The 12,600-nt window shown below is 45.4% G+C and overlaps 1 protein-coding gene across 3 annotated transcripts in view; it reads left to right on the top strand.

The window, feature by feature from the left end:
* PGBD5 (piggyBac transposable element derived 5) overlaps positions 1-12,600 on the top strand; it is a 69,012-nt gene that overhangs the window by 30,902 nt on the left and 25,510 nt on the right. For all 3 annotated transcript variants that reach the window (XM_085856445.1, XM_085856443.1, XM_085856444.1), the window contains exon 2: positions 5,624-6,051. In XM_085856445.1, coding sequence (XP_085712571.1) covers positions 5,624-6,051 — 428 coding nt within the window. The remainder of the gene's footprint in view (positions 1-5,623; positions 6,052-12,600) is intronic.

Below are 12,600 nucleotides of genomic sequence, written 5' to 3'. Positions count from 1 at the left end.
GCCTGATGGAGTATTGCTCTCGCCTCTGGGTTGGTGCTCCTGCCTCTCACGTTTCTCAGCTTCATGCTGTGGAAACAAAGGCATTTCGAATCATTGGCATCTCCCATGATGAGACTGAGGCTTTGGGCCTCTCAATCTCTCACCGCAGGCAGGTCGGTGGTCTTTCTGTCTTCTACCATCTCCTCTCTGACCTCCCCCCACTCCCCTGCTCTGTCTGTGATGTGTCCCCCCTCCCCCATATTTCCGCAGTGCGCTCAAAGTCCCCCAGCAACCCCTTCTGGTAAAACTACCAAAATCACGAATCACTGCTCACCTTCACTCTTTCATTCCTTTTTTCCCACCTTTGGAACAAACTCCCACACTCTCTTGAATCCCACTCTTCCCTCCAGGTCTTCAAAACAGCTGTTCACCACCACCTCTTATCTTCCCCCATCCAAAACCATGACCTTTTCTACCACTGCTCATCCACCCCAAACCCATCTCCTTCAAATTCCCTGCTTTCCTTCCTGAAAGTCCCTGTCATGTATGGACCTCAAAGTCCCTGTAGTGTCCATCTTGCTTACCCTGTGTACCCGGCCCCATCCCTCTCCATTCCACAGATCTCGTCATGTCTCTGTTTCCCCACTATTTTTTCCTTCCCTCTCCCACCCCTCTTGTCTCCTGTTCCCCTTGTTGTATGTTCTGTGTGTTAGCTCTCATATAAGCCTCGACATTGTAGAAAAATATATCTTGTTTTTAATGTGTGCAAGTCAGCATCGCTGGGTGCCGAAAGTGCTTCGGCAATGTCACACACTGGAGGATTTGTTATTTAATTATATGGCAGGGGGTTGGTGTACTTTAATGTACCTCGACTTGTTATATTTCGTGTGCAGCCTGTAGCTGCTGTTCGCATCATTGCTGGGAGTGCCTTTGTGCCGCTGATGCAGTGCCTCCTGTTTCCATTAAGCTGGTACTTATTTTGCCAACCTCGGAAGGGTGACAGGCTGAATCAACCCACCTGATGTTATTTAACAGCACGACTGGGGGCTCGATCTCAAGACCCTAAGAAATTAACCCCGTCACCTTAACCCTGAAGCCAACACCAGGCTTTCGTCACACACATTACCTCAACACATGCGATCCTCAATGCAACAACTACAACTGCAAGAACAATAAAAATCGAGCAAATTGCTCATCCCTTTATTTCAATTACATGCACAAGTGTGGGCCCGTACGTGCGTGGCCGTACGTGCAAAAAAAAAAAAAAACAAGAAGAATTGTGATGTCAATCCTGATGTCATAGCACCGTGTCCTGTCATTGGTTTGGTAAATAAATGGCCATAACTTGGGAACCACTTGTCCGATTAATATCAAACCTTGAAAAGGCACATACTCAGGTCCCCAGCAATATACCTGGCAAGTTTCAATTAGATTGGACCAGTGGTTGGCAAGAAACAGCAGTCACAGACACACACACACACACACACACACACACACACACACACACACACACACACACACACACACACACACACACACACACACACACACACACACACACACACACACACACACACACACACAATGCTGGAATTATAGATAGACTAGTACGTGCGGGCCCCTACGTGCGTGCCCGTACGTGCATGCCCGTATGTGCGTGGCCGTACGTGCAAAAAAAATAAACAATTAATTGTGACGTCAATAGTGATGTCATAGCACCGTGTCCTGTCATTGGTTGATAAATAAATGGCCATAACTTGGGATCCGCTTGTCCGATTAACATCAAACCTTGAAAAGGCACATCCTTGGGGCCCCAGCGATATTCCTGGCAAGTTTCAATTAGATCGGACCGGGATTATCGAGAAACGGCGGTCGCAGACACACAAACATACAGACAGACACACAGAGATTGCTGGAATTATAGATAGATGAAGTAAAACCGTTCTATGTTTTCATACTATTCAGCCTTGAGAAGTAGGGCTAAAACTGAAATTATATTCAAAAATCTTCATTTATTAAAAAAAATTGCTTCTCCCCTCATTTAGGCAGTGTATAATGCCACAGATCGTCCCAAAAATAATAAAAAATAACCCAGTGTACAAACATGAAACAAAAACATGGTGGTTATATTTACCTTGCACAATTCCAATTGCACTGTGCCATGGACTTACCCCAAGGCCTGAGGCCTGTCACATGTGCTGCTTCACAACATGATAGTGCATGATTCCGATTGTGGGCAGAGTCGGGTGAGCTATCCAACCAGTGGGGCCAAGGCAGTTGCAATGTCACTTCTGTGAATGTGAGGTCACTTCCTTCCTCTGTGACAGAGTAAAAATAGAGGATATATATATATATATATATATATATATATATATATATATATATATATATATATATATATATATATATATATGTTAATATACAGAGTCGAGGCTTGTGGAAGAGCTAGTACTAGTACACTGAATGGATCGTGACACAACAGGACAAAAAGAACAGGAGAGAGAGGGGAAACACCAACAGCAGAACCGAAGGGAGGCGGTCAAATCATCGGTGTGGGGAGGAATGGGGGGGGCAGAAGAGGATGCATGGGGTGGACAAGATGGATTCAGAAGGAAACTCTCAGGATGGAAAACTGGAAAATTTGGAAGGAGGAGGAATTTGGGTGTTTTTAACGAGGGTAGAAAAGATCATGCTTTTGGATTGGGGATGATCTGAGATGGTGTTGAACAGCTGTCTTGAAGACCTAAAGGGAAGAATGAGATTTAAGAGGATGTGGAAGTTGGCTCAGCAGGTGGTTATAAAAAACAGAACTAATGAGTGGAGGTAAGCAATGATCCTGGATATAGGTAGTTTCACGAGAAGAGGGTTGATGGTGGCCCATGTGAGCAGACACCTGTTTGGGGTAGAGTGGGACAAAGTATGGAAAGAGCAGAGGGGGAAAGACCAGAAAGGAGGTGTTGGAAGACAGAGACCACCTTCCTGTCTGTGATGGCAAAGTGATAGGCCCATAGACTCGGCTTCATCGTGGGACATTTAAATAACCTTGAAGGCCTTGGTTTCCATGGCATCAACCTGATCAAGATGTGAGGCAGGGGAGCCAGCCCAGAGGGGAGAGCAGTACTCCATCAAGCCATGGATGAAAGCCTTGCAGGTGGATAGGAGTTCATGTGTTCCAAGGAAGGACTTTGTATGACGGAGGATGCCCAGTCAGCGGTTGGCTCTGGAATAAAACTTTGAAATGTGGTTTGCCCAAGAAAGATCATGGCTGATCGTGAGATCGAGGAGTATGAATAACTGAACTTCCTTGACAGGATTGTTAAGAAAGTAAATAGGAGGGTTTGCTTGACGGTCCTTTCAGAGAGAGATTGTGAGAGTGTGAAATTTGTCAGGATTGAAAAACATATTCCAAGTGGTTGACCAGCGAGGTCTGAAGAGAGGGAAGAGGCTGCAGCCCACCTATCTGAAGGACGAAGGATGTCATGGCAGAGGGTGGAGTTATCAGCAAATAGATAAAGGGGATTTCCCAGAGAATCAGAGAGATAATTGATGAAGATCAGGAATATGACTGAGCCCAAAACACTGCCTTGGAGCACTCCAGCCTTTTCAGGGAGAGTAGATGAAAGGATTTCGTTGAGTGCCACCTGTTGGCTACAAGAGCAGAGGAAGTCAGAAAGCCAAGTGTGGAATTGGCCTTGGATGCCAGAGGGAGAGAGTTTGGAGAGCAAGGGAGAATGCAAGACTGCATCAAAAGTATGAGATATGTTGAGAGAGATGGACCTGATCTCATGTTTGACGTTGAGGGCTTCCATCCATTGTTGTGTGAGTAGAAGTAGCATGTCGAAGGTGGAGTGACCTCATCTCAACCAAATTGGCGATCTGAGATGAAGTTGTCGAAAAGGGAGGATTTAATATCAACTGTCATGATGGTTTCCATGAACTTACTGATGATTGGAAGTCAGCTCAATTGTCTCGTGTCGTGCATATTATCGTGTTTGGACTACGAATTCACAGTGACAGTGAAGGAATACTTACTATCTGAGGAATCAAAAACTGTTCACGTGAGCACAAGTTTCGAACAACTCCCTCTTTAAGATACAAGAGGTTCTGTTACATGCAAGTGCAATGGTAAGTGGTGGCTCACCTCTGACACGGAACAGTTTCTGAAATATGACGAGATCAAAGTAAGATTCCTTCTGCCGGATGGACTATCCTCATCATTCTTTTATCCCAATGAGAAGGTCCAATGAGACAGCATCTTGTCACTCATGAACCGACAACGTCAACCAGACAGACCTACAAATTCAGCGAAAAGAAAAGAAATGATGCCACTCACAAATTGATTAAGGCAAATTGAAAAAGTGGTTTTCATGGATAATCACGATGCACTCCATAAACAGCGTCCAATGTGGTTCTTCCAAAGGAACCCATCCTGCAAGGTGCTAACCCTTAAACAGGTACAGTTAAAATAATTTAATTTTTACATTTTGATGATTTTATTTTTATCCTTTTGGGTCTTAAGTGCATTTGAATTGTGGAATTTGTCCACTCATTTGGCTGACATCTCTTCAAGGTCAATGGATGCTGATAATGCTATTACCAATGATATATAGCCATTGGTTACAAAGCTGAAAAATGTGATGATGCGAACTGCAGCAATGTTTTTCGTACACATGATGCTGAACTTGTATTGTATGAGAATGCAATTAGTGACTTGTTCTGAGGAAAGTCATTGGTCACAGGTCAAAGTTCAACTGCAGTCTCAGGATTTCCCCCCTGTTTTTCATTTGGCAGATCAGCAATGGTCACATTTGATGGGGCTTCCAAAGAGCTTTAATATTTTCAGCTTTCTATATTGTACAACTAGGACGTTATGGCAGATGTAGTGAATCCCTCTACCTGTGGCACAAACCGAGGTTAAATGTTTGATTGCTCATAAGTTGGCAACCAAGTGTTGCTGCGGACCTCAATATTTGCACGGTTTCATTGTTAAATGGTATCTCCCTCGATACCGAATTAAATTAAGATCTGAGAAGGGGAGGTTTGATGGATTTGATGGGAAGGTGGATGGAGGAAATGTTTTCACCCCTGTCTGTTTATCTCTGAGCACGATATCTCAAAGAGTTGTGGATGGATTCGGATGAAAGTTGGTGGACAGGTTGTGTGTGATAAGGACGAATTGATTCGATTTTGGTGAAGATCCGAATCTGGATACAATAATTATTTAATTTTTTAAGTGATTCTTCATCGTTGAGTGATCGGGATAAAAACGACATACAACATGATATTTCAAATCGTTGTGGACGAGTTATGACAAAACTTGGTGGTTGAGTTGGTTAGGTGACGAGAACAAGCAGATTCGTTTTTTGGTTCAGGTCCGGATGCAGATCCGGCCTATCAGTGAGATACAACACGTAAACTGTTCAGCCTGGCGGAGGTATGCGCTCTACCGAGTACCGTATGCGCTCTACCGAGTACCGTTCTAGTTTCAGGTGGAACGACTCTATAATGAATTTTAATGTCGGTACCAGTTGTATATATTTGTGAATTGGACTCCATCGTATTTGAGATCAATTGAAACACACTTATTGTAAATCTGGTGGATTTGTGAATTATATTCAGGATTTAACACATTTCCTCTTCTTAGGCCCGACACACCCTATGCCCGCAACAGCAAGTCCATTGGATTTCCTCCAACTCTTCATGCCGGACAATCTACTGAAGCTGATGGTAACGCAGACCAATATGTATGCACACAAGTACCAAGAGCGGTTTGGTAATGATCCTGGGTGGCGAGATACTAACTTGGCTGAGATGAGAGCCTTCCTCGGACTAGTGGCTTCAACGGCGGTGCACCATTCTGAGTCGGTGCTCAGCATCTGGGGTGGTGGCTTCTTTGGCAATGGGCTGCTAGCAAAGGTCATGCCTCAAGATCGTTTTGAGAAACTCCTTAAGTATTTCCATGTGGTTGCGTTTCGTTCAACGCAAAGTACTGATGGACTCTACAAGGTGCAGCCATTCCTCGATGCCCTGCAGTCTGGGTTTGATGCTGCATTCCAGCCCAGCCAGACTCAGGTAATATCTTTTTCTGCTGCTGAGTTTTGCAAGCAGAATATCTCGAGCACTATTTCATCACTCGTGTCATTCATAATCAATAAAACTTTTACAATGTTTTGTTTTCAGAAAGACAAGGTTTGTGATTTAGCAGATTGGGGGAAGGGAGATAAATGTTGTGTGTGTGTGATTTTGGGGATTTGGTGGTGGTGGAGGGGGTTGAGAGTTGGAGTAGAGAATTAAAGATCTTCATATTACATTGCTATGGAACACCATCCAAAAGAGACAGTGCACAATGATTACATGGATTTTTATGAGGTTATACCCCCACTAGAAGAAGAAAGTCAGAAACAGGAGAGGTTTTAAGGTTTTTGAGGGTTGAACGTCATAAGTGGATAATGGAGAAGAAAGGAGGTGAAGATGCATCTCAACTTCATGGTGGAGGAGAATCCAAAAGAAGGGGATATATACATATACATATATAGTGTTAAACCTCCGAGCATGATGGAGCAGTGAGGCACAGATCGTGCGTGTCCCATAACAGCTGAAGCTTGGTCATCTGTGAGCAACAATGGCCGTCTGCCACAGGAGCACATTGCTTGAAATACTCAGTCTTCAGAACAGACTCGAGTATGCCCTGCTGAAGCTATCTGGGCCGGAGGTGAAGGCGAAGTGGTGTGCATGCGAACGTGGAATTTAATGCCGTGTTGCATTTTTCGGGTTGGAAGGGCTTTGTTCTGGATTATATATATGAAGAAGACAGGAGGTGAAGATGCATCTCACCTCCGATATATGCACAGTCTGATAACCGCACTCAACTGACATCTCTTAAATTGTCTTTTGTGCATGCTCCATCTCCAGTTTTCCAATCCAACAAACTCACCAAGAAGTAGGCTGCTACAAGCAGCAGTTGAGTGAATCAGCCACAATGAATGACGTAAGTTTATGTTTGAATGTCCAGGCTTCCTCGAGCATGCCAACATGTGCAGGTGGTGCACAAATTTCTGGAATAAATTAAAAGCTGATCAATGATCATACCACCTGCTGACTTAATAACACTTACCCTGAGTGGCCCAACAATGCAATATTTACATTCTGAACGTGATTATCATAACGAACTTGCTGTACACACAAAATTGTTTTCTAGGCGAAGATGTTGGAAGGGGTAATCCCCTCTTGCTCGGAGGTCTAGCCAGAAATATATTTTTGAAAACAAGTTTTCAGAAGTGCATCTTGGAAGCATCTGGGATATAAAAATGTAGTAATTCAACGTACACACTCAACCTAAAGGCTGATAGAATGACCGAGAGTGACACACACTCGCCTCTTGGCCGTCTAGCCTGGGTTTGAATCCCAACTCAACTTTAAACTGCCACCCTGGTGATGTGCAGGCAGGTGAAGGCATCGCTTAATATGTGTGCTATCCCTTCGATGGACATCAAACGGGTGTCCTATCTGCTGATATTAGTTGGTAGACATTAAAGATCCCACGGTGTCCTTCCCAAAGAGTAAGTGAGCCATCACCGGCACCATCAACAAATTACAAATTCCTGCCATAATTATTGCTGGGAGAGAGATGGCAAACTGCCCAGCATGACTCTTGCCAGGACACTCCTTTGGCACAACCAATGCTCTGCAACACAGGGCAAGGTACATCAGTCATTCAACCAATGAGATTTATTAAAATGAAGTGTTTATCGTCAATAAAGTGTATGAATAAAGATTGTCGATGTATATAGTTCACTTCCGAATCCTCACTTTGGCATGAAGAAAATACTTCATTGAATTGTCCATCAAGTCTATTGTAATATTCCCCTTTGTCCTGCTATTCCCTTTGTTATGTTGTCCTGATTTGTTCTGTGTCATTGCTTCTCCACGAGCCGAGAGCACGTGTTTGTGTGTGTGTGTGTGTGTGTGTACATATATATATATATATATATATATATATATATATATATATATATATATATATATATATATATATATATATATATATATATATATATATATATATATTGTTACGGCTGTGGAAATTCGCAAATCACGATTCAGGGCCCGTAGGTGAGATATCTCTAAAGGCCCGGTCACACCTTGACGTTTTAGCCAACGTATGCCGATTTTTGAATTTTTTTTCTAAAACGCTGGCACACGTTGAATACGTTATGGGTAAGTTTTGATAACATTGAGAGCACGCTGAAAAACACTGCCATACGTCGTTGTACGTTGGCTTTAAACGTTGTACTTTTCGGTTGTCCACAAATTTTTTCATGCTTGAAATTTCACGACGTATGCCGGCGTATGACTCACACGTTCCGCTACGCTGGCCACAAGTTGTATGCACGGTCTGCGATCATTGACAGACGTCAACACATGCTACTTGTAAGTTAATCATAAGTTGAGACATGCCGAGGTAATGTTTAGCGTACCCGAAACTTATTTCTAACCGATGATTAACGTGTTGTTGGCACGTTACGCGATCATTGCCACACGTCGACAGATGTTACTTTTAAGTTACTCATAGGCTGAAAGACGTCGGTATAATGGATCGTCCTTGCGTCAGCGTCCACGGCCACGGCCAGGACACTTATTTGCAGCATTCTTCAAACTTTTCTTCAGCATGACGAGGATGTTCACACTTCGATGTCGAGCTTGGCTATGATTCCAATTGTCCATCGGCAGCGTCTATTTAAAATAGTCGAGTTTGAGCGTTTTAACACGTTCAGAAGAAACGCTTCAAATTTCCAAACCCCAGCGTCAAAAAACAAAGGCGAGTGACAGCAATTTAAATCGTTCATTGTAAACAATGAAACTAGCTGAGTGGTACCGTTTAAAAGTCGTTGAGTGTAAAAAAAATCCAATTGTTGAGCGCAAGCGTCTACTTTCAATAGTGGAGATGCAGCCATTTAAATCGTTGAGTTTATCATTTAAATCGTTAAACGCAAGGAGGATCCATCATAACCCACACCCTCCCCCTCACACTCACCGACTACTGCCAACATGAACAAACTACTACTAATACTAATACTGATACTGATACTGATACTGATACTGTTACTGCTGACATGGACATCGACTCAAAAAGGACTCGAAAACACTGTTGGGTTCCCCTTTTATGAACACCATTTTTATATACCAATTCCCAAAACCGCTGAAACACGTCTTTATATGGCAGTTGTAAGCTAGAAACACGTTAATTTATTTTTTTTGTCGACCGGAAGACGTCATTGGAATACGTCTACATACGTCGATGTGTGTTGGGACTACGTAAAGAATTGGTTCAAAGCACGTCAAACATAAGTTAGAAATAAGTTTCGCGTAAAAAAGACATTACCGCGACGTGTTTCGACTTATGAGTAGCTTATAAGTAGCCTTTGTGGACGTGTGTAAGCGTCCACATATCGTGTGTACAACTTATCCCCATCGCATGCGGAACGTGTGTCATACGCCGAGTACGTCGTAAAATTTTGAACATGTTTAAAATTTATTGACGTACTCTACTTACTACGACGTATGATAGCGTACTTTAGCGTTCTACTCACGTATACCAAACTTACTCAAACCGTATTTGACGTGCCCCAACGTTTTAGACACATTTTTCTTAGGTCGGCATACGCTGGCAAGATCGCCAAGGTGTGACCGCGATGTTGACACTTCCATTTCTACGGCAGTTATGATTCGAATCGTTGTGCATCAGCCTTTTAATAGGCTACGTCACGACATCGTCGGCGATGCGTGCAACGCGCTATGCCTAAGTTAGACTATCGTTGGGCATCGGTTGTGTAGGCCGACAACAGGTTCAGCATTCGTTGGTATAAGTTATCTATCATTCTGTGTCCGTTACCAATGCATTATACATAAGACCAAGTCGCTATGAATACGTCTGAATCTTTAAAAAAAAAAACATCAAAAGTTCAACGTAAGCCAGCGTTTTAGATACATTTTAATACGTTGCCATCGCTGGCTATACTAAAACGTCAAGGTGTGACCGGGCCCTAAGTACATGTGTAGTTAGCCCCAAACCCGTTGTATAGAGGGAATTTATGTGATTCATCTGGGCTGCGATCCTTTGAGTTAGGCGTTTTTCTGTTCTCTCTTTATTTTGAACCAACCACGTCTCAACCGCCATCACACAACCACCTTAACCACCACGCCAGCCATCGTCACCAACTACAACCACGCTCCAACCCTCAGACAACAACAACAACGCCAACAGCTACGACCTTTACCTTCACAACTCGCTCCCACATCATCGCATCACCGCCATTCCCAAACGGCACCATATCCATCAAACCACCACCGAAAACCCTCCACCACCTTCACCTCTCTCCTTCTACGGCCATTCCCGCACCACCTGTGAACACTGAGCGTCGGGCTGTCTCGGGCCCGTTCAGCGATTGGTGCCGAACGCACCGAGCCGCGAGCGCAAATAGCGGCCTTTCCGAGGGAAAATTCGGATCAGGAACGCTACACACCCACTTTTGCTCCGTCCAATTAGCAAGCGCGGGGCGGCTTGGCCCCGCCTCCAGGCGCGTCTGTGTGAAATCGATATATGCAAATTCTAGGATCAGGGGAGATTTACGCCCCCTTTCCTCCGACCAATGGGCGAGCGTGGCTCTGCCCCCGAGGTCATCCTGATACGGCTATTTGCATATCAGCTGCTCCTGTCAGCCTATAAAACGGCGAGCGCAAGGCGGATCGGTGTGGCAGGAAGAGTCGAGTTAGGTGGCGAAGTGATCGGTGTGGCAGGCAGGGAGAGCGAGTCGAGTCGGGTGGCGAAGTGATCGGTGTGTCTTCGAGTTGGGTTCTGGAGTCGGCTGAGAAGAGTTGCGGGAAGAGGCAAAGGAGCTCGGGTCCGAGGCGAGAAAGACGGCGGTCGGCGACGAGGTCGCGGTGTGGGATCGCTCATCGCGGGACCCAAGCCAGCCAGCCATTCTCCCTCCCCCAGGGCATCAACAATTCCCCCTTTCCCCCACGCTGAGATAGTGCAACAAGGGGGCCCCGTTCCCACCCCACTCCAAACGTCGTGCCAACGAAACCCGCCAAGGAGCACGGAGTCGGGGCACAGCCACGCGGCCACATCTACGGCTCGTCCACCAACGCATCACGAGGACACGGGTAGGACCCCCCCCCCCGGTCTCGCGGGCCTGGCCACTCCTTCAGGTCACGTGCACATATTGGCAGACAGGCCCGTCTGCCCCCTTGTCTATGAGGATGGCTCTTTCCTTTGCTTTTGAGTAAATGTCTGTTGGCGCCGTCTGTAAAGTAGAACTGTATAAGTATTGCCGTGTGTGCGCGTAGTCGGTAGTAACTCTGCATTGTTGTTGCTTTTGTTTTGGTTGCTATATGTGCATTTTGACTGTTTGGCTGTATATATGTGCTTTCCGTGTGCCGGGGAATAAATGTGCTTTGTGTGAACTGTTTTCCCGTTTCGCTTCGTCTTTTCTCTATTGATCCACCATCCTGCTTCACGTAAAGGGTTCGTAGTGGGCTTAATATGCCCGGTAATTAATCGAGGCCGACGATAACACCGCTCAGTTATCACTAGCACGGAACGGACCGCTTAAGCGGTTCGTGTCTGGAGTCGACCTGCAGCGAGGTACGATCGCCCGGTTTACCATCCGCGTGGGTACTTTTGGTAGGTCGAGTTTAGCGAACAACCCTATCCTACGCGGGTGGCCGATTGTCACGATTGTGGTGAGGTCGAAAGGCCCACCCGTGACTGGCTCCAGGCGATAGTTCCCGGAGGGTCGCGACTGAATTGTCCGTCCGGTGGGCGACGCAGTCGCGATTCGAGTGACGCGGCCATTCGCACTCCGGCGGGTGCGAATTCGCAACAATATATATATATATATATATATATATATATATATATATATATATATATATATATTTAAAAATATATATATATATTCTTACGGTTCTAGGAACCGAATGCATACAAACATACAGTTGTCCCGAAGTTAGTTATGCCATTAGTATATGTGCAGATAGATCCCTCCCTTGTGTGTAGTGGGAAGACACTGGGGTGCGTTGCGATGGGCTTTTAGTGAGAAATATAAATCATTTCTCCCCTTTTATTTTATTTCCCCTGTGGTTGGAGCCGCAGTACCTTCCTCTCGCTTGCTACTCTCGTTTGGGCTGGACAAGCACTTTACCGCCTACTCACCTAACCAGCGATTTGTTTTTAGAGGCAAAATCTTGCAGTCGTTCCTTCTGGGCGGGTCCTCGCACGCGTGGAGTGGGCGGGCTTGTCTGCCTCGCCGAAACCCCGCCCAGAAAGGGTGGACCCCACGAAGGCCCTGTCCAATCGGGACGGACGACGACGTCAGCTTCGCCAAGGCCCCTCCCCGCCCAGGGGGATCTATAAAGTACGAAGTGATCCTCAGAGGAGGGTGGAGTGCTTGGAGTTCGTGGAGCTTGTAGTTGGATTTGAGGGTTCGTTTTGTGGGGGTGGTTGAGTTGGTGGAATGGTCTTGAGTAAGAAAGAAGGAAGGTCGTTGGTTCATTGGTGGTCGGAGAGTTCGGTGGGTTCGTTGGCGTTGTTGCGAATTGTCTACCCACGTCTCGCCT

The sequence above is a fragment of the Eptatretus burgeri genome, chromosome 15, assembly GCF_056783735.1.
Source record: "Eptatretus burgeri isolate ZD-2024b chromosome 15, Ebu_testis_v1, whole genome shotgun sequence".
NCBI classification, from domain to species: Eukaryota; Metazoa; Chordata; class Myxini; order Myxiniformes; family Myxinidae; genus Eptatretus; species Eptatretus burgeri.
The sequence above is the reverse complement of the archived record's forward strand: the minus strand, read 5'-3'. Positions and strand labels throughout refer to the sequence as shown.